Consider the following 22,544-nt stretch of genomic DNA (forward strand, 5'->3'; position numbering starts at 1 on the left):
CTCACCAGGATTGCAGAACGCCTTCCCTCCCTACCATGTTTGTTTGGTTGAAGGATCCTCAGACAAGAGAAAAAAATACTCCCTCTTCAGAATGTATTCTGCACGAGCTGCCTTTTTAGAAATAACCCTCCCAGGTGCCGACATGAATATTCACCAGAGTGTGCTGGGCTCAGGGGCCCTTCTCCATGCCATGTACACTAATCCTTGAAAATGTATTCCGGGCAAGCTACCAGGGTAAACGCCTGTACAGAAACTGGGCTTTCTGGTGATGGACACTGTATGATTGAAAAGAGGAAATCTGAGTGAAGGAGGCAGCGATGAGTAAATCACTTCTCTCTGTCTGAGGCCCTGCTGCAGCTAGACCCTGCCACTCTGACTCAAGCACAGCATGAGGCTTCACAAGAAGCCTGTACTCTGTGAATTAAACTTTTGCTTTGTTTCTTTTGTTCATCTGGCTTATGCTGCCTCATCAAAAAGAACAAACATTCATCTCGCCGGCATCCCACGGCCTTATCTGTTGGACCCCTTTTTACTTTCTTCTTGTTTGGCTGAAAGGACCTACACAGGCATCCTGAGAAGACAGTTCTGGTACCATGCAGGCACCCAATGCAGCGTGCATGTGTGCATACACACCCACACACCTCTGTATTACTCTCCTGACTCACATTCAGAAAGGTATAGGCAGAGAAGATTAAGAATGTCACAAACCAGGGAAGGAATCATGCCCAAGGTGGGGAGAGCAGGGACTTCTTGGGATCCTCCCACTCTGGCACTGAATCCCCACGAGTCAACACTGAGATCCGTGCTGAGGGGCAGAAGGGGACTTGGCTGAGGCAGCCTGTCTGAGTCATACATGAAGCTGTCAAAACTCACACTCTTCAGACAATCAAGGTTTAAAGTGTCAGGGGGCTGGGAGACTTCCCCAGGATAACTTCCAAGGAGCTGGTGCTGGAACTGTTCTGCAGCTCTGTGTAAGCACAGTTTGTGCCCTAGTAGCTTGGGGGCTCCTGGCAGGTCAGTGGAATAATGAATACGAGCAAGAAAGAAGAAAATGGTGTAGCTTCAGTGACATTCTGGATCAAGTTATCTCCTTAGCCTATTTGGACCACAAGGGGCTCCACTAACTCCTTCAGCCTCGGATGGACACAAGGACAATATGGTATAACTAGTAGCAGTGGCGCCAGACAGGACCAGAGTCCCAATTCTGCCTCTATCTTACAACGTTACCCTCTCAGATTTATAACCTGTTAAATGGAGTGTGAGGATCAGGGAGGAAAGGGAGATAGATTCTAATTTGGATGATCTGCGGTTCCTTTTTAAGTCTTTTTCTCTTTTAATTACAAAGTAACACATGGCAAATCCTTTGGAACTTCTTATAAAGAATCCATCATAAAAAGGTATTTACTAAATGCAAAAAAAAATGCCAACCAATATTTTCAAAAATATTCTTTAGTAGCAAAACTCCTTTTCCAAACAACATCTTAGAAGAACCTCAATATCCATAACAATTATAAGCAGAACTACTCTACTAAGGTCAGATTTGGGGCCAAAGCCTCATGTGCCACACTTCCTATTGGGCAGCCTCAAGGCTTACCCCGTGTGAAACATAAGAGGAAAAACCACTGGGTCATGACATGTATCCTGACTCCAAATTAAGCTGATAATAATGTTCGTATCTTTTTTTTTTTTTCCTATTTTTGGCTGCCCCATGGCATATGGAATTACCAGGCCAGAGATCAGATCCAAGCCACAGTTGTGACCTATGCCACAATTGTGGCAATGCTGGATCCTTAAGCCACTGTGCTGGACTGGGGATCGAACCTGTGTCCTAGTGCTCTAAAGATGATCTGTTGTGCCACAGGGGGAACTCCTAATATTCATATCTTTTAATGACAGGCTTACAATTATTATTATTCATGTTTTTTAAAACTATGGAAAACAAATGACTTCCCTAATTGTTTACTTTCACCTATATGGACTAGAGCTGTTAGTAAGGAAAGGAGCTGATTAGACAGAACATTGGTAAACTTTGGCCTGTGGTTGCCTCTTTTTGCAAATAGAGTTTTATTGGAATACAGCCTTGCCCTCCTGCCAGAGCTGAGCAGTTGTGACAGACATTATAGCATACAAGGTCTAACACGGCTATCTGTCCCTTTATGGAAACAGTTGGCCAATGCCAGGAATAGACAGAAAACTAAAGCTCTTCTTATTCAGCAGTAAAGAGTAATGGCATCAAGGTAAAAAATAAAGGTATAGTTTAAGGCTGAACTTAGGCCCAGACATGTCTAAAATCCCTTTCTTCTGTCAAAAATGTTTCAATAGATTTTTATGCAGCAAATTCCACATGGACTTTTTAGATTCTGCTATAGTCCTAATCCCATCGCTCTTACTGTGACAACTGTACTGACAATTCTTGGCTTGGCTTTCACTCCAAATTTCTGGTATTTCTGCTAAGAGTAAAAGAACAAGAAAAGGAATGAGAGGGAAGGAAAGATGGAGGGAGGGAGGGGAGAAAAAGTCCAAATAAAAATGGAAACCTCCCATTCCCACACCCTATTTTCTGAACTGATGAAGTGCCTAGGAGTTACATTCTCAAATGGAAGATACGTGCAAACGGAACAGTCACTGATCACCACCCTCCAGATCTCTACTAAACAGCGCGGGAACAGTAGGATAAGGTGAAGAAGTTAGAGAGACGTTTAAAGTCGATAAACAACACACACACACAAGTTACATAGTCCTTGATAAGACAGTTAATATGACAGCAGTAAAATCCTAATGTATCCATTACAGAGGGAGATGACACCTTAGACTAAACCATACCAATTATGCAGGCAGGGTTTTTTATTGGTCACCGGGATAAAACAGATTTGTAAGATGCTATGCCCTCATTTTCTCTCCAGGGCTGTCTTCTGTGATTATAAAAAGCATCTTCGAAGATAACTGACCAGGGCAGTTTACAACCACAGAACTATAAAAACCTTATAGTGCTTAGTGTTTTAACAAAACTACTCACTTGGAATCCTTAATGAAACCAATTTTGAATGGATGACTCTATTGGCATGTTCCTCCCAAATCATTCCAAATAATCTCCATGAATTCTCTACTTTTTCTCTGAGTCTAAAACATACAGCTAAAGTCTCACTATAATGACCTCAATCATGACAAAGCCATTTATCTATTCTTCCAAGAATGGTATTATCAACAAGACATTATTTATAATTCTCTATAAATAATGCTTTATCTATTTCGAATAGGACTATTATGAACTTCCTAATAGAGACATTATTTGATTACAGATGCTTTATTATTATTTTAAATCTCAGGGAAAAAGTATACAGAAGGTTAGATATCAAGAAAAAATTGACAAGAGCTTAGGAACAAGATCTATTATTTTAGACTACAACTACCCCTTCCCACAAGGTTCCTGAGATAAGGACATATCAAGGAAAGTTTCAGCAAGTGGGAAGCAAAGGGACACTTTACTGCCAGTAGAGTTTTGGGCTCAAAACACTAATGCAAAAGGCGTAAGACGTGGAGGTGACCATGGGTGGGGCCGGTTTGGCTGATGCTCCAATGTGCACAGTGTCTTTCCAAGGTCACCCTGCCCAGGCTGGGGTCCTGGGAAGGCAGAGCTTGCACCTCAGGCACTGAGAGAGTGCATGGATGCCAACATCAAAGACAGCCACAGGGAATAGGGGTCCTGCCTGCTCAGGGGTGGGGAGACAGCCCGACCTAATCCCTCAGTGAGGAATGTACAAGAGCACTCATTCCACTCTATTTAACTGCAAGCACAAAATGCTGTTTTTAGGTAGAATAAACTGTTGATGGTGAAAAAAAAAAAAAAGTTGGTTTACCTGAACAGCTTCAACCAAAGCAAGCCAGAGGCCGGTTCTGTCCCTTCTTCCACACCCAAAACTTACTCTTGGTTCTTCTCACCACAGCTTAAGGAAGGATCAACCCAATTCACATTCTAGTACCACCACAACAGAGTAGGTACAGGAGAGCTCACGGTCCCCTGCTGCCGGGCCTTGAGCAGCAACCTTACCCTGGCTACCTTCAAAGATAGAAGAGGGAGTAAAACGCCCAAGGAGAGGAAAGCCTGGGTCTGCTTGTTGTGAGAACACAAGAAAGAAGAGAGAGGTGGGGAGAGGTAGGAACATAGAGGGAAGACAGGGCCTCTTTCTAGCAGAGCTGGTCCTGCCCATGTCTCGTAGGGCCCAGTGGAAGACAAGAGGCACAGAAGCGATTCCATTGACCTGTGGCTCACTCTCACCCCTGCAAAGTCACCATGTGACCAGCATCTCCCCTGGAAAGGAACTACATGCCGTGACCACGAGCACTGTGTTGGGGAGGAGTGACATGGGGATAGGGGAAGCCACAAATAAATGGGAGGAAAAGCAGAGGGTATTTTAATTTTTTCTCCCAAGATCTAGAATTGTGGTTTTGTTACCATCATCCTCCCACTTACTGCTACCTCTTGTTTCAAAAGTTCCCCAAACCAGTAACATTCACTGTAATCCTAAAAACACCACATTCCAAGAACTTAGGAGGAAAAGACTAGGGGTGGTAGGAGAGTTATTGCCCGAGATCCCCTTGGAAAGTCAGAGGTCTTGTTATTCTAGGGCTGATGGGCATGAGTGTTTTAACTCCAGGTCTTAAACACTGAAAATGTTATTTCTAGCAAGACTTCTGACTCAGCTAATCCACCATTACAATCCATCATTACCGCATGGATATGCAGCAAAGTTTCTGATATTAAAGTTTTATATGCACAGAAGAAAAGTCAAGTCCCTATAACCTGGTTAGGCAAACAGGTATTTTGGTTAAATCAAATATGTCTGGCTAATAGGTTCCACATAGACACCTGACTTTAACAAAAATTCGGAAATACTTAAAATACACTTAATTAGAGTGAAACCACACCAAATACAATTTATACTCCTTTTGATTAATCACAGGGACCTTGGGATCCTGCGTGCCTCCCAAATTTTATCAGGTACATCCACTATCACTGTGCTGGGAAAGCACAAGACCAGTCACAGCAAACTAAATGTTATGTAAGAGTCTGCAACAGAAATTTAGTTTTTTTTCAAGAAGTAAATTTTAGGAATAAGAAACCCAACATATATAATCAGTAAGGCTTCTCGTTTTAGATCAGACACAGTAAGCAGACATAGGCTTTTACAGAACATTTTTGAAGTTGAGAATAATAAAAATACAATTATTATATTTATTGTTTGAGATACACCCAGAAGCTGTGGGCATTTAAAAAAAAAAAAACAAATGGAAAAAAGCCCCTACTGAATTATACACTTTAAATGGGTAAATTGTTCAGTATATGAATTATATCTCAGTAAAGCTGTTTTAAAGTTTTTTTTTTTTAATAAATGAAACACATGAAATATGGAGATTAATAAAAATCCCAGAGTAGATGCGAAATATCAAGCCAGAGGAAGGGGTTGGTGGCAGGGCTGCTGACTTGGATGTGCCAGCTCCTCACCATGCCCCTCAACGTCTTTGCCAGCCGTGCTGGGGCTGCCGCATGGCACAGAGCTCCTAAGGACCACGTGGAAGGCAGCTAGGTGGGGCTTCAAACAAAGCTTTGGCTTTACCTCATATAAAGGGACAGAGGTGGCTAGCAGGGCTCTTTTCCCTTCCCCTCCTTCCTGCCTAAATGGAGACGTGGTAGTTAAAGCTGTAGCAGGTGTGTTGTTTCGCCGAGACAAAAACAGATGCGGAAAAGACCAGGAAAACCAAAAAGTTCACTGAATTGTAGAACTCATACTAGTAGCCATCTACCCGCAGACGTTTTGTTATGTGAGACTAAAGCAAACAAACAAAAGCAAGAAGAAACCAAAATGATTTAAAAAAATTTGGGGGGGGGTCTTTTTAGGGCCGCAGTATATGGAGGTTCCCAGACTGGGGGTCGAAATGGAGCTGCAGCTACCGGCCTACACCACAGCCACAGCAACACGGGATCTGAGCCGTGTCTACAACCTACATACACCACAGGTCACGGTAACGCAGGATCCTTAACCCTCTGAGCAAGCCCAGGGATCCAACCAGCGTCCTCATGGATACTAGTTGGGTTTGTTACTGCTGAGCTACAACGGAAACTCCAAAACAAATTTTTTTTTGTCTTTTTTTTTGTTGTTGTTGTTGTTGCTATTTCTTGGGCCGCTCCCGCGGCATATGGAGGTTCCCAGGCTAGGGGTTGAATCGGAGCTGTAGCCGCCAGCCTATGCCAGAGCCACAGCAACGCGGGATCCGAGCCATGTCTGCAACCTACACCACAGCTCACGGCAACGCCGGATGGTTAACCCACTGAGCAAGGGCAGGGACCGAACCCGCAACCTCATGGTTCCTAGTCGGATTCGTTAACCACTGCGCCACGACGGGAACTCCCCCAAAACAAATTTTTAACAGTCTTTCTTAATCAGGTTTTTTTTCCTGTTATTTGCAGCCAAATGCAAGCTCCCTTTGGAGCAAAGGAGGGTGAGTAATAAAAATATATGTTGTCAAACCTTAGCCACAACAGTTAATGAAAGTTTCTGCAATTTACATCCTTAGGAAATTAGGGTGGGTTGAACCAGAAGGTACTCTTAAGAGGCTCTGTAGGACTGTAAAACAAACTGGAATCTTTAGCAGTAGTTGTTGTATCCCGCTGCTCATGGTGGAGAGAAAGAGAAGGAACTTAAGTTATACTGTAATCTCTTCAACTCTTAAATGGAGACAGTGAAGCAGCTCAAACTCCAGAGGTACTGAAAGAAATGGCAACTAAAAAGGCCATTAAATCCTATGGAAAATCTAAACAGCCTTGACTGGTGTTCGGTTACAGTAAAAGGATAAGGTGGAAAGGCTGGCAATGCCCTAACCATTGAGGGACACGGTTTCAGGTAAAAGGAAGAAAAAGGACCCTTACCATTAGACCCTAAGGGCACACAGGAAGAAAACCTGGGCACAAGGAAAAGCGCACTCTGCATTTAACTATGTAACCAATACTCTTTATGCTCAATCTGATACACTATTGAAAGAGGCAACACAGCAGGGGGAAAAAAAAAAAAAGACTCCGCAGCGGGAGCTAAGGCCATGAGTGTCCAGCAAAGTTGCTAAAAGGAGTCCTTGAGGGGTACTGACCAGTCTGTCACCATCATCACTGCTCCTAAGAGAAGGAGGCAGAATGGAGGTGGGTAGAAGTGCACGGGGCAAGAAGAGGAGGTGGAAGAGCTTTTCTTGGTCTCAGTGCTTCTGTCTGTGCCTGACTAGAGACACAGGAATGTTTTGGTCAAGTGCCTCTGTGGGTGCCAGAGTACAAAGGCTAAGCTTAACGGGGGTAGTGGGAGATGTACAGTGACACCAGGAGCTACCATCATGCACCAAGAGCATCTTAACAAGGTGGCAAATTTGGGCTTCTGGGGAAAAAAAAATCTCTGACTTAAGAATACCTGAGGACAGAAAGTTTTCAAAGATAGATTTCCGTTTTTGATTAATTCAAGGAGTAATTTCTTAAATGACTGTGACCCTTTAGCAGATTTCAGAATAGCTTCATTTACTTAATAGTCAAAAGATAGATAGATCCAAGCAATTTGATGTATTAAATTTGTAGAAATTTCGGTCAGTCTGCTGAAGGTCCAACGCTTCTGTTAGCCTTCATGAAAACGGTCACAATTCTGTGACCCTGTGTGGCCAACCCTGGGGAGGGGGGCGGCGGTGGGGGGAAGCACTGTGTAAGTAAAACACGCCAAAGTGAACGCATGGGCGTAGGTTGATGCTTCTCATTCATTTGACCTTCCAAGATGACTTACCCCACTTTTTAAAATAATTTAAGAACTACTGGTAAATTTGCTTAGAGGGGTCTCAAATAATAATTTTGGATAAACATCCATTCATGCATGAAATGTTGGGTCAAATGGAACTGATACCCTCTGTAGAAATGTCTTCTTGATGGCTTAATCTGTGAAAACTGAAAGGATTTTTCTCTTCACGTATTCCACTGTATTTTACCATGACTAGTTGTTAAGTTCTCTAATTGCTCAAGAAAGAGAAACAGTTGAGGTGTGAGGTAAATCAAACACATACTTTTCGGGGAGGGGGGACAGTATTTACCCTTTCCTGTTTTTCAAAAGAACAACTGAATTCTAGGCCCTCTCCTATTTTTTTTTTTTTTTTTTTGCCACACAAGGCATGCAGAAGTTCCTGGTCCAGAGACTGAACCCATGCCACAGAAGTGACAATGCCAGATCCTTAACCCACTAGGCCACCAGGGAACTCCCCGCTCCTATATGTTTAGCAAGCAACTTAGTTCACAGCAATACTTTCTGGTCTTGAAATACCTTGAGAATGAAACTGGATGGGCCATATTTATCATTCTCCCAAACTCTGCTGTTTCTAGGCTCAAGTATTTCCAGTCCCCTTAGTGTTCACACAGTTCAGACTCTAGCATCTACTGGGAGCCAAACATATAATTTTTTATCCAACTATTTTTCTGGGAACCAGAGTTTTGAGGTTTGGGGGTGAAAAGAGAAGACTTTAGCGTGATGTAGATAGGCTGTGGGAGAAACAACGCTTGGTAAATAAATCATGGATCTGAGAGACAAGGAAATATTCCTTGGTTCGGGGCTGTCACAGACGATGCTCAGTATGACAGATACGAAGCAAATTTTATAAGATATCTTTCCAGTTTTGACTAGAATTATAGGTAATCTTAATCTAAGCCAGAGGAGTCATATTTTCGATGTTTGTTGTATTCTTTGGATGATAAAAAGGAAATTTTCAGCTCTCTAGGTGCAAAGGAGGCTGCCCTAACATAGATACGTGCCCACCTGCCTGTGCAGCACTCAGACAGGGTGCAAGGGAAGCAGCAGGAGCGCAAGGCGAGCATCTGGACCTGCGCTCACATCGACGCCCAACACCAGGGCTTCGTCTTAGTCATCTGCCGGAGACGCCAGATCTTTAGCAGTTTCCTCATAGACAGGGAGATCAGACACACTGAGCAAATATGATGTCCAATTTAGGTGATAGATAGAACTCCCTTTAGTTGCACTAACGCACTACGTTGTCAGCTCAGTCAATGAGTGTTTATTGAGTACTCACAGCACAGAGTACTGTACTAGGCCCTTGGAAGTCGCTGCAAAGACCCAAGTCCGTCTCAGTACTATAGTCACTATCTTCAAGTCCAGATGATCTGTGATCCTGTGAGGACTTGAGGGCAGAAAATACTCCAGTAATTACAAAACACCATTCGGGTCATTAGCTTCAACTCCTCTCCCCACCCTCAGGACTGAGCCTACCTTTGGGGCTATTAAACAGGACACAAAACTGAATGGTTTGTGATTCCTCTCCTTTTTCTTTTCTGCATCTGCCCTTTGGCAGGGAAGTGGGTGAGCAATAGGTTGGCAGGGTGGTCAATGGTGGGAAGAAGGAAAAACAGCCGTTAAAAGGGGGTCTCAGTATTTTACAAACTGAATAAATAATCTAGAATGATTGCAGCCATAGAACAGTGAAAGGGCAGCTGAGCTGGGCATGGGCTTAACAGCTCAGAGAAGGAAAAATACACTGGGATGAATAAAGACTACCGTGTCATATCTAATTACATATGTATGCATGTATGTATGCACGCATGTATGTATTCATTTATTGTTTTGTCTTCTGTCTTTTTAGGGCCACACCCGCGGCATATGGAGGCTCCCAGGCTAGGGGTCCAGTCAGAGTTGTAGCTGCCGGCCTACACCACAGCCACAGCAATGTGGGAACCAAGCCATGCCTGCAACCTACACCACAGCTCATGGCAATGCCAGATCTTTAACCCACTGAACAAGGCCAGGGATCGAACTCATGTCCTCATGGATACTAGTTGGTGTGTTAACCACTGAGCCATGACCAGAACTCCAATGTCTATTTTTTTTTTTAAAAAGGATCAACTTGCTGTTGCTTTGTTTCGTCTAAGCTTAATAACTGTAAGGCATAAACTGATTGGTGGTTCAAAAAATCTGGGCCAGGAGTTCCTGCTGAGGCTCAGTGGAAACGAATGTGACTAGCATCCATGAGGATGCAGGTTCGATCCTTGGCCTCACTCAGTGGGTTAAGGATCTGGCGTTGCTGTGAGCTGTGATATAGGTCGCAGATGCAGCTCGGATCTGGCATTGCTATGGCTGTGGTGTAGGCTAGCAGCTATAGCTCCGATACAATCACTACCCTGGAAACCTCCATATGCCATGGGTGTGACCCTAAAAAGACCACACACACACACAAAAAAAACATGGGCCAAATTAATTTTTATAACTGGTGGACTTACTGAGGTTTTTTTTTTCCCCTACTGTTAAAAAAAAAAACAAACAAAAAAAAAACAAACCACCTCATCCCTACAAACTAAAGAGATTATGATGCCCTCCAAGAACATACTTTGGGCTCCATCCATTTTGTCCTAGCATATTATATTCATATAACATTTTCCAACTGAGGAACTCAAAATATTTTTGTGTCATTAACTCCTTAATCCTCATAACACCCAGGGAGACCATGGGTTTATTTAGCTGCATCTCCCTGTGCTGTTTCATCTTCCAACAGTCTACTCACTCACAATTAGGTTAGTTAAAGCATTATGGGTATTTTACTTACAGTATTGCACATATCAATTACAAAACCATCATTTTCAAGCTAATGTAAGAATTGTTAATTTAATTGACTTTCTTATAATTAGGGCTTCAACAAAGTGCTGTCATTTATTAGCTGAAAAAGATGGGGCGATAGGCATGCTTAATGCACAGCATATGTAATTTCTCATACTAACCTGAAAACACTTAAAAGGATATCATGATTAGCAAGGAAAAAGATAATAAGTCTTAAACTAAGGCGACAGAGGGACTATAAACTAAGACATTAGGTAGATTTGGTTAGTCATTATGACTCTACCCTGGTCTTTTTATGTGGTCAGGCCTCTGAAGATTTCCTGTTATTTAAATTTTAATGTTTTTTAAATGGCATGAAAATGATATAATTACTACTCAGTTAACCACTTTTAAGGCACATTCCAGGCAATTTCTCTCTTTTTCTCCCGAATAAAATGAGTAACTTTAGCTGTGCCTGTAAACCTAGCAACAACAAAGACAGACTCCTCTGTTTCCCCGTTAGACCGCCTGCTCTGGCTCTCGGGAAAGAGTAAGAAACACTGACGATGGGGAGAAAGTTCCCTGTAAACTGCAAAGGCTGGGACGCCTCCTGCTGTTTCTTTTCTGGGAGCTAGCTGGAGGAAGGCAGGTCAGGAACAAAGAAGGTGGCTTCTAAAGGCACCACGGCCTCCCTGCTCTGCCCTCCTTTTCCTCAGCAAAGAAAACTCCCCTCTGCCGGTGCTAATGAGACACTGGGGATGGCTTTGTGGCGGTGGGTGGCGTGGCCGTGGGAGCTGGTGACAGAAGACAGAAACGGCAAGTCTCAGGGCTGCCACCTCTGCAAGTTCCCTCCTCAGCCCTGCCTCTTGTTCTCCCCTCCCTCACTCCACTCCTGCTTCACTGGCCTCCGTGCTGCTCCAGCAACAAGTGCCCGCCCCAGGGCCCAGCACCCTGACTGGGAGGCTGGGTCCCCAGGTCCCCAAACGGCTTGCTCTTCCCATCCTTCAGGTTCAACCACCCCATCTAAAACTGTGCTGTCTCCAGCCCCCAGGCCTCCTTCCTGACGGCTCCACCTCTGAAATGTCTCCCATTTGACACACGGTGTTGTTCACTGCTTAACCGTCACTGCCCCCCGCCCCCCACCAAGAATGTCAGTTCTAGAAGGGCACTGATGTCTGTTTTCTGCCTTCAGTGCTGTATTCCCAGTGCTCAGAACAGTGCAAGGCACAGGCTCAATAAATGTCTGTTGAGTGAATGAAAGAAAACGGGGGAAGGGGAGATAGTTCAAATTTCAAGGTCAACCTATCTAGGATCCACAAGAGTACGTACTGGTACCAGACACACTAGCAGGCTCCTGCTGACCATGGTGAGTGGTGGGCACTGCCTGTCAAGAAAGCAGCCCTGCCTGCCCTCCCAGCTACAGGGCAAACACTCAGGAAAGGAAGAAATTGTTTATGTGGATGAAAACAGACAAAAGAAATCTTATCCACAAAATACTTCTGGCCTCTCTTAGGAATAAAGAATGATGTGGACAAGACAACTCACATTTGAGAACTTCACCTCTGTGTTCACCATCTCCAAAGAAACCTGAATTTTAGAAGTCAGTGCACTGTGTGATTGGGCCCTTCAGGAAGCGGTTCCAGGACCGCTGGCTCTACTCCTGCTGAGGTTGAGAAGATGTCAGTCACTCAGCTCTGCAATGCTCTCCTTCTAGGTGTTGATTCAGAATCACTGGGCTTCTTCGCACACGGTGACTAGGAAAGCAAGTCAGCCACCACAAGCAATAGAAGCCGTGGGTCAAATGCCACTGACTAATCAACTTGCCATTTGTCGATTACCCATCCCCATGAAGAGGTGCCACTGATCTAGCTTCCTATCAATAAACATCTATCCGGCCACATCAGCTGCTGCTAACCATGCTCTGCCAAGATACCCAACATCATCCACGGGCATTGGCGGCTATGAAATCCCTCTCCCTTTCTTCTTGATAATGTCACAGAAGAGGCAAATGCAGTTCCTGACAACATAATGTTAGTTTTGTAGAGACGTGTCTCTTTGAGTGCTCAGCCAGTTACAGGGGGCTTCAATTGCATGGATTTTCCCACTGCAAAAGCAATAGCTGAGCGTAAGGAAGCTGGAGGCTTCACACTGTGTCAAGCACACAATTCTGCCTTTGGTTGTATTCATGCTCATTGTGCCCCTCTGAGTCAGGAAGAGATAAATTGTTTGGGAGAACCATTTTCATTCCATATTTAAAGAAAACCAAATGGGCACTGTTCTCTCTTGTCTCTCTTAAGCTCCAGTGGCACCTTTTTCTGGAGTCAGATTCAACATCTCTGATTCTTTGAGTAGAGCTAGAGGCCAAGGTAGCCTTGGCACACAAAAAGCCTTTTTGTCTCTCTCTGGGATGTCACCTTGGCAACGACCTCATGAGGTCCCTGCTGGATCTAAAATTCTAGATCTTACTACACCTGCTATGATTACCCTTTCTAGCTTGATAGACTACCTCATCTGCACATTCAGTCTGTCAAGGGACACTTATTCTGAGTTGCCACAGGCTTTATGTGTCAGGTAAGGCTGAGGGGAGGTAGCAAGTAAACAATTAGGATACAAGCATGACAGATGCTCTGGCAGGAATTACATACAGAACATCTGGAATCACTGAACATGGAGGTCTAAACCAGTCTAGGAGGTGACGGAAGACTATGGAAGCATTCCCCAAGGAGTGAAGTTTTGAAGGGGCTATAAGAGCCAGGTAGAAAGGGGTGCTGAGAAGGTAGTGAGAGACACATGCAATGAGAACAGCACATTCAAAAAGCTGAAGGCACGGGGCTGGGGGGAGGAGGTGATGCACGAGCACAGCTGTAAGTAGCTGGAGAGGCTGAGACAGTGTGAGGAGGGGTCAGGGAGAGGCAGGAGTGAAGGCTTAGAGACAGAAGCAACTCAGAGGTTCTTAAGGCCTCTGTCTGAACTTTCTCTGGAAGGTAAATGGTAGCCATGAATCCTCTTAGGAAGGGGCATGATCACAATGGATTTGTGGGAAAACTTTGGGAGATGGTTGCAGGTAGAGAAGGAAGAGTCAGGCAGAGAAGAGAAACTAAAAAGCTGCGACTACGATGAGGGCAGTAGGGACGGGAGGAGAGGAAGAATCTGCGTGATGTGTGGGCGCTGGTATTGACAGCTGACCAGCTGAGTTGGGGAGGTGAGGGAAAGGAAGGCATTTGGGAAGATTCTCATGTTTTGGCTCCGTGGACAGGCAGTACCACTGAATGACGTGAGGAAGCCACAGTGTGAGGCAACTTGAGCCGGGAAAGGGGAGGATCGTGGAATTCCATTTCTGACATATTGGTTTGAGATGCACATGAAACATTGTTGGGGGGGGGTGGAGTGCCAGGTAAGCAGACAGAATACAGGGAACATTAAAAGAGAGTGGGCAGAGCTGCTAACCTGCCAGTTTGCTTCCATCTTCATTGGCATGAAGACTGGTCTTCAAATTAGAAATGGCAGAACAAACATAATAAAGAGAAAACTGAAGCCCCAAATAGGTGAAGTGAAAGAAAACGAGTATCTAGTCAATTTAAATGATTTCAAGCCTCCTGCTCAGATGAGTTACACACCAAGCCTGCTGAAAGCAATTGCCGATGTAATCTCAGAGACACGATTGGTAATCTTCAAGAAACTGTGGAGACTATAAGACAAGAGAAGGACACTGTTTCCCAGATTTTCAAGGTAAAGAGGAAGAGATTGTAATGGGAAATATTCAGATAGGTTTCACCCCATTTATGACAAAGAGTCTACAGTGACTTATTAAATAGATGGCTTAGTATTAGTTTAGCTAATGTGTGAGGCTGAGAAAAGGGAAGGAGGGGGGGTGTTTGCTATCTGATGGAAGTTTATTTGCACTGGTAGCTTGTCCAGACTGATGGTGGCTTGTCTCCTCCCGCTTCCAGAGCACAAAGTGAGTTGTCTGGCCCGCAGTAGGAATTCAAGGCTTCTTTAGCTGTGATTTGTTGCCTGTAGTACTCGGCCTGTATGTGGCCTTTATGAAAAGAGACTGACAATGTAAATGAAGAAATCCACAGTCTGAGTTCTCCAAGACATCCAGCCATCGCTTGTCAGGGCACCCAGGGGAGCCGACAAGTGGCATTAACCTCTGTGGTTATTAGCCTAAACATCAATAAACCCGTGCCCATTACAATCCTACCACCTTATTTTTTGTGCTGTTTCTTTCTTTACACATACTAACTTTAAAATGAGAACAGGAAACCATAAGGCAGGTGTGGTGGAACAGGATCGGGGTAGGCAGTCACGTCTCACCAACGCCTCTACCTCGAGCAGGCTGAGAGATGACGTAAAATATCTTCTGTTAAAAAGTCTAATACAAACACACATACACATACAACGTTAGTTTTTCAGAGACCTTCTTAGAACTTTAAAAGGGGGGAGGGCAGCCTATTCAAGACCCAGATGGCTCTCTTGACCTAAAGTATATCCTCTGGGGATACCAGACTTACATTTTAAAATTATATGAGCCTACAAATCAAGCAACACTGAGTTAAAGCAAAAACAAATCAAAATGAAAACCACCAAAAACCCAGACATGAAGATTATTAAAAAGATCTTTTAGAATCGGGTCTCATATTCAGATCTGTTTGGTCATTTATTAAAAGTGAAAATGATTTTTTTTTCTTTTTGTCTTTTTGCCATTTCTTGGGCTGCTCCTGCGGCATACAGAGGTTCCCAGGCTAGGGGTCTAATTGGAGCTGTAGCCACCGGCCTAAGCCAGAGCCACAGCAACGTGGGATCCGAGCCGTGTCTGCGACCTACACCACAGCTCACAGCAACGCTGGATCATTAACCCACTGAGCAAGGGCAGGGATCGAACCTGCAACCTCATGGTTCCTAGTCAGATTCGTTAACCACTGAGCCACGACGGGAACTCCCTGAAAATGATTTTCAATTCTCTGTAACCTCTTCTGACATTATCCTCTAAGTCCCTAACCAGCACAAACCGAGCTCGTGCGGGAGGTAAGCCACGTCCATGGAGAAGCCTCGTCCTCTCCCTCCACAAGTCTAATTTAGGTTCATCTCCCACCAGAAAATCCGACCAAGCACCTTACGTATCTTTGTCCCTTCCTTTCCATCCCTTGCTCTCAATATTTACAGCAAAAAACAGAAGGGTATCTTCACTGAAGTTACTGGCATCATCAACATACCAAAGCACAATGTGCAAGTGTCTTCCCCTTTAAAAGTGGCAAATGAAAAGGGATCTTCTTACCGTATTGATCCGATCATGTATGGCTGTGCCAGCTGAACCACAATTGCACCACTTCCTAGCTGATGACACGTGTAGCCAGAATCCCAATCGTAGTTCTTGGTGTCCCCGTTCAGCAAGGCATTTCGGCTCCGACTGACCCCTTCAATCACACTGGCACAATCAGCAATTGTCGCAACATTCTCCATGGGAACTGTGAATCCAACACAAGATTCAGCATAAGATAAAGAAGTCGCTTGCATACATCACAACAGTGTGCTATGAACAAAGTTAATTACTACCAATGATAAAACAGCAATCAGAGCATCTTGATTATCTCAAGATATGAACACATTTTCCACACCAAATAGCTTTTAAAAAGGGTTGAACCTAAGGGTGGAACAAACCAAACCACGTGTAGCAATTAACCCTAAAGAATTTTATTATAAAGAAACATGATACCCCATAAAATAAGGAGTGGATAAATACATTGCAAAATATTACTACATCAGGAAACCACACAGTAACTAAGATTAATGAACTATAGCTGTATACAAATGGATGAAATCAAAAACAACGCCGAGTGAAAAAAGCAAGGCACAGGAAAACAGTATCTGCATTCATTTATACAAAGTTTGTTAAAAAGGCAAAACTAAAACTATATTTTGCTTAGGGATGCATATATAAATGTAAAGCTAATTAGGAAATCCAGGGAATTATTACACAAAATTCAGGATCATTTGTCTGGGAAAGAGGGGGATGAAATCTTGGGAGGGCCTTTCAAACTACTGATCTTGTTTTAGTATCAAGCTAGGCGACAGGTACCCAGACACTTGTTTTATTAGTATTCTTTACATTGTACATATTATACTTAATAAACATAGTAAATCTATTTAAAGAAACATATATATAGATTCAGTATTTTACAATTCAGAAAGAAGGACAACTAACTAGGACATGGTACCAATCCCTTTTCAGAATATACAGCTGCCCTCAGCCGTGATGCATTTCCTTTTTTGTTTGTTTACCATTCTGAGCATTTTAACACATATACTCATCTCCTTGTTCAGGAAGTGCTGGATTTTGAAACACCAGCTCTGTTTTGACTCTGAATCTCTCTATATACTTCAACTCCACATCAACCTGTTCATTTATAAAAGGCTACTGTTTCCTCAAAATGATAGCTGTCCAGAAATGATGGAGATTCTCTAAACACTAAGAAGAGAATGATAAAAGGTGAGGGCCATTTAAGTTCCCTGGGACTTTGTTTGTGCGTTTACTGGTTTTCTTCAGACATTTAAGTTATTTAACTCAAATCTACAATTAACCATTGCTTCTTACATTCAAGATTTGCAGCTTACTTTACATACTTTTAAAATAGATTGAAAAAAAGACAACTTTTCTTAGAGTTATACTGTCCTTCTCAGTATAATATTACATGATATGGGAAGAGAGAGGGTGAGCAGAACTGCCATTGTGCAAAAACATTTCCAACTTTATAATAATGTGGAATAAATAGTCTTCCATGTACCTTCTAAGCAATGCATTTATTTTCCAAACCTGGGCGTGCCTGTGCTTGGGCCCTCATCTCATGTACTGTCACTGCTTGCTTTGCTCTCTGCAGAGGAGGACAGCCTCCCACAGATAAGGGAGACAGGAAAGGACAGACAGAGGAAGGGAAAGAGGACAGAGTTTCTGGCCAGGAATCCCTTAATTATGAAGCTCAACTCCTAAGTATCAAGCAAAAACACTGGTGAAATAACCCGTAAGGACAGTTTCCTGGCAGAGAAGGGGCTTAGAGAAACACCTCCCATGGCTCTGAAAGGAGAAGAGATAAAGGTTTATATTTAGAGGCTAATTCAAGGTACCTCTCTCACACAGAAAAGGGCAAGTATTCTGCGATTTGGAAGAGAGAACTCAATTTGCACAGAAAACTGAGCTGAGACATAAAATCACACTGTAGCTATCTTGGGCTGCAGTAGGAGACAGCATCCATTCCCAGATGCTTGAAGAGCATACATTTATTTCTCATCCACTCTATCCATTCAATGATGCAACGTGGCTCTAAGCATCGCATCATTCAGGGAACCTAGTGACAGAGGCTTTGTATTGGTATGTGCTTTTCCAACCACAGCAGCAGTGAGAAGAGAGTGAACTGGGTATCGGCTCTTAAAACTTCCCCCAAAGCAACACAAGTCACCTTGCTCACATTCTGTTGTCTAAGGCAAGTCACATGGCCTTACTCAACTTTAAAGGGGATGGGAGAGGGCAATCTTGCTGTGTACCAAGGGGAAGAAAGGAAATATCTGATCAGCAATATTAACATCTGCCATAAACATTAAACAAGGAGGAAGAAACATTCAAGGCAGATAAATCTCGTTCATTTGTGTAAAGTATATAAAATATTTCAATGTGTAAATATACCAAAGGGACATTTAGATTGTTACCACTGTTTTCTTTGTGATTACAAACAAAGGTGTCTTCTTGTATACCCAGGTAAGAGTTTCTTCAAGGAATATATAAAATATATATGCATGTATTTACACACACACACAACACACACACATACGCAGAAGTGGGATTACACTCAAGGCTACGAGTTACCTCTTTGGCAGGATGCCAGTCCTTTCTTGGTTAATGTACTGAGTTGAAATATTTAATCTTTTCCTTTGTGATTTGTGCTTTCCTTTTCTTATAAACTCTTTCCTAACCCAAATTTATAAAGATACCTTCCCATACATTTTCTTCTAAAAGTTCTCAAATTTTGCTTTTCACATTTGAGTCTTTAATCTACTTAGGACTTATTTTTGGTATGCTATGAAATACAGATCTAGTTTCATCTTTTATTCCTATAGTTAGCCAATTTCCCCAGCATCATTTAATGAAGAGTCCATCCTTTCCCCACTAGTTCATGTTACTTTAATCACATATAAAGTTTTCAGGTGTATCTGCATTTGTTTTTAAGATCTGTGCTGTTTCCCTGATTTGCCCAGCCTTGTGCCTATACCGTGCTGGTTTTTTTTTTTTTAATTTAATATTGTATTTTTCGCATTGCCCACCGTTACTCACAGTTGCAACCTCAATGGAAGCGCCCTCTGCGTTACCCCTCCACGCTGTTTTAATTACTATAATTTTACAGTATCTCAAACTCTGATAAAGTGAATACCTCTCCTCCCTCTCCTTTCCCCTCTTTTTTCAAAATTACCTAGATATTTTTGGCCTTTTGAGGAATTTTTTTTGTTTAACCTTTCATGTACTGGCATAAAAATTTTTATGCTTTTTTTAAAATCATTCCAAATATTTTCATCTGTACTTTTCTTTCTTTTTTGGTCAGTCCTATACATGTTTATTGACTTTATTAATGTTTTCAAGAAACCAATTTTTGACTTTGCTGACTCTATTTCCTACTTCACTAAATTATGCTCTTTTCATTATTTCTTCCTTCTATCCCTTTGGATTTATTCTATTTTTTCTAAATATTTGAAGCAAATGCTTAACTCATTTTTTCTTCTTTTCTAATAAATGTGTTTAAAGCTAATATTTTACCTCATATCTCTCTTTATCTTTAAATTTTGATATACAGTGTTTTGAAGACTATTGGTCAAGTATTACGTAGAATGTCCCTCCATTTGGGTCTGTCTGATATAAAGTGTTTTAAAAGTTGACTCCATCTAAGTATTCTCTAATTTCCACTGTGATTTTTCTTTGATCCATAAATTATTCTTAGGTATGTTTTTAACTTTTCAAGTTATTCTTTTGTTACTGATTTTTAATTACATTATAACGTAAATAAAAAAGTGTGGCAGTTCCCATTGTGGTTCAGTGGTAACAAACCCAACAAGTATCCATGAGGACATGGGTTCGATCCCTGGCCTTGCTCAGTGGCTCAAGGATCCAGCGTTGCTGTGAGCTGTGGTGTAGGTCACAGATGCAGCTTGGATCCCATGTTGCTGTGGCTGTGGTGTAGGCCTGCAGCTGCAGCTCTGATTCAATCCCTAGCCTGGGAACTTCCATATGCCACGGGTGAGGCCCTAAAAAAAAAAAAAAAATTTTTTTTTTTACAAGTGTCTGAAGATAATGTGTACTCTCTAATTTGGGAAATGTCTAGTTATACATATATCTACTATAAAACTTACTGTGTTGAAATCAAATCACTTATGTGCTAATTAGTGGGAGAGGTCTGTTTAAATTTCTATGATTGTAGATCTTACAATTTCTCCTTATAATTCCATCAATTTTTGCTTTATATGTTTTGAGACCATGTCATTTCATGTATAGCACTTTAGAATTACATCTTACTGGTGGATTTTAACCTTTTGTCATTATGTAGTATCATTCTTTACCCCTAATAATGCCTTTGCCCTAAAATCTACATTGTCTGATGTCGAATAAAAACAGCACCTTTATTTTGGCTACTATTTCCTTAAAATGGCTGTTCTATTTTTCAAGTCTCTTGTAAATAACATTTAACTAGATTTTTGGAAAATTCAGTGTCCTTTGTGTTTTAACTGGTGGATTTACATCACTTGTACTAAGTGTTATTACTGATGTATGTTAATTCACTTTTACTTTCTAGTCACCAGGTTTTTTTTGTTTGTTCTTCCACCTCTCCTCCTACTCTGTTCCTGTTTTCTACTGGACTGAATTTCCTTTATTTTCCCCACCAGCTATCTCTATTGATTTAGTTCGGAAATGATATAGTCTATTTCTATTCTTTGCAAAATTTTAGACATGTACACCAGACTTAGCCATGCCTAAAATTAAATATCACCTATTCGCCTCTCCTTGGCAGTATAAAAGATCTTAATACTTTTTCATACAAATCACCCACCCTCAGCTTGTTATTCTTACCTAACATTTTAGTTCTACCTTGATCTATACTCTCTAAATCAGTCATTATTATTATTATTTCATATAGTCAAAACTTATCCACATTCACAATTTATTCACCATTACTTTTTTTTTTTTTTTGGTCTTTTTGCCTTTTCTAGGGCCGCTCCCGTGGCATATGGAGGTTCCCAGGCTAGAGGTTGAATCAGAGCTGTAGCTGCTGGTCTATGCCAGAGCCACAGCAACTCAGGATCCGAGCCCCATCTGCGAACTACACCACAGCTCATGGACGCCAGATCCTTAACCCACTGAGTAAGGGCAGGGATTGAACCCACAACCTCATGGTTTCTAGTCAGATTTGTTAACCACTGAGCCACGACGGGAACTCCAAACTTTATTTTTTTTATAACCTCCTTTCTTCTTGGTTCAACTTCCTTCTAAGACACGTCCATTAGTAATCAGCAAGTCTTTGTTTGAAAGTGTATTGTGCCACCATTCGTGAAAAATAGAACTCTAAATGAAAAGCTGTTTTTCTTCAGCACTTTGAAGATATTATTCCATAGTCTTCTGGCTTCTACTGTCATATCTGTTACAGTCTGCTATCCCTCTGTTAGCAAATTTTTCCTCTACAGTTAATTTTAAAGTTTTATTTTTTGTTTTGGGATTTTGCAAGTTTACTATGCTCTACCTAGACATAGATTAAATATGTTCTGCTCAGGACTGAATATAAGCATTTACAGCTTTTATCAAGTCTGGAACATTTTAACCCTTATTTCTGTGAGTATTGATTGTCCCTCATTTTCTGTTTTTTTCTTCTAGAATTCCCATCAGACCTCTGTTGGAACTTTTAATTCTATTCTCTATATTTATTAACCTTCCTTTCATTTTTTTCCCTCTTTACCACTTTGTGAAGCATTATGGGAAATTTTTTAAAAATTACTATATTTTTAAAAATTATAGCTGATTTGCAATATTGTGCCAATTTCTATTATACAGCAAAGTCATACATACATTCTTTTAAATATTATTTTCCATTATGTTCTATCAGGAGATTGGATATAGTTCCCTGTGCTACATAGAGTAGGACCTCATTGCTTATCCATTCTAAATGTAACAGTTTACATATACTAACCCCAAACTCCCAGTCCATGCCACTCTTTCCCCTTCCCCCTTGGCAGCCAAAAGTCTGTTCTCCATGTCCATGAGTCTGTTTCTGCTTTGTAGATAGGTTGCTTTGTAGATAGGTTCGTTTGTGCCACATTTTAGATTCCACATGTAAGTGATCATATGGTGTTTGTCTTTCTCTTTCCGACTTACTTCATTTAGTATGATAATCTCTAGTTGCATGCATGTTGTCGCAAATGGTATAATTTCATTTGTTTTTTATGGCTGAGTGATATTCCACTGTATATACATACCAGATCTTCTAAATCAATTCATCTGTAAATGTACACTCAGGTTGTTTCCATGTCTCGGCTACTGTAAATAGTACTGCTGTGAACATATGGGTGCATGTATCTTTTTGAATTATAGTTTTGTCTGGATATATACCGAGGCATGAGACTGCTGGATGATATGGTAGTTCTATTTTTAGTTTTCTAAGGAAATGCCATACTGTTTTCCATAGTGGTTGTACCAAATTACATTACCACCAACAGTCAAGGAGTATTTCCTTTTCTCCACACCTTTTCCAGCATTTGTTATTTGTAGACTTTTTTTTAATGGCCGCAACTTTGACATACGGAGGTTCTCGGGCCAAGGACTGAATCCAACCTGAGCTGCAGCTGCAGAAATTCTAGATCCTTTAATTGCACCAGAGCCAGGGACTGAACCCACACCTCCACAGCTAC

At 41.9% G+C, this 22,544-nt stretch overlaps 1 protein-coding gene across 3 annotated transcripts in view; it reads right to left on the reverse strand.

The window, feature by feature from the left end:
• Nucleotides 1-22,544, reverse strand: part of BTBD9 (BTB domain containing 9) — a 408,373-nt gene that overhangs the window by 86,525 nt on the left and 299,304 nt on the right. For 2 of the 3 annotated variants that reach the window (XM_047795006.1, XM_047795004.1), the window contains exon 8: nt 15,889-16,078. In XM_047795006.1, the coding sequence (XP_047650962.1) occupies nt 15,889-16,078 (190 nt within the window). Of the gene's footprint in view, nt 1-14,795; nt 14,986-15,888; nt 16,079-22,544 lie in introns of those variants that run through there. The other variant, XM_047795005.1, reaches the window with a different exon arrangement.

Source organism: Phacochoerus africanus, chromosome 9, assembly GCF_016906955.1.
Source record: "Phacochoerus africanus isolate WHEZ1 chromosome 9, ROS_Pafr_v1, whole genome shotgun sequence".
In the NCBI taxonomy this organism is placed as follows: domain Eukaryota; kingdom Metazoa; phylum Chordata; class Mammalia; order Artiodactyla; family Suidae; genus Phacochoerus; species Phacochoerus africanus.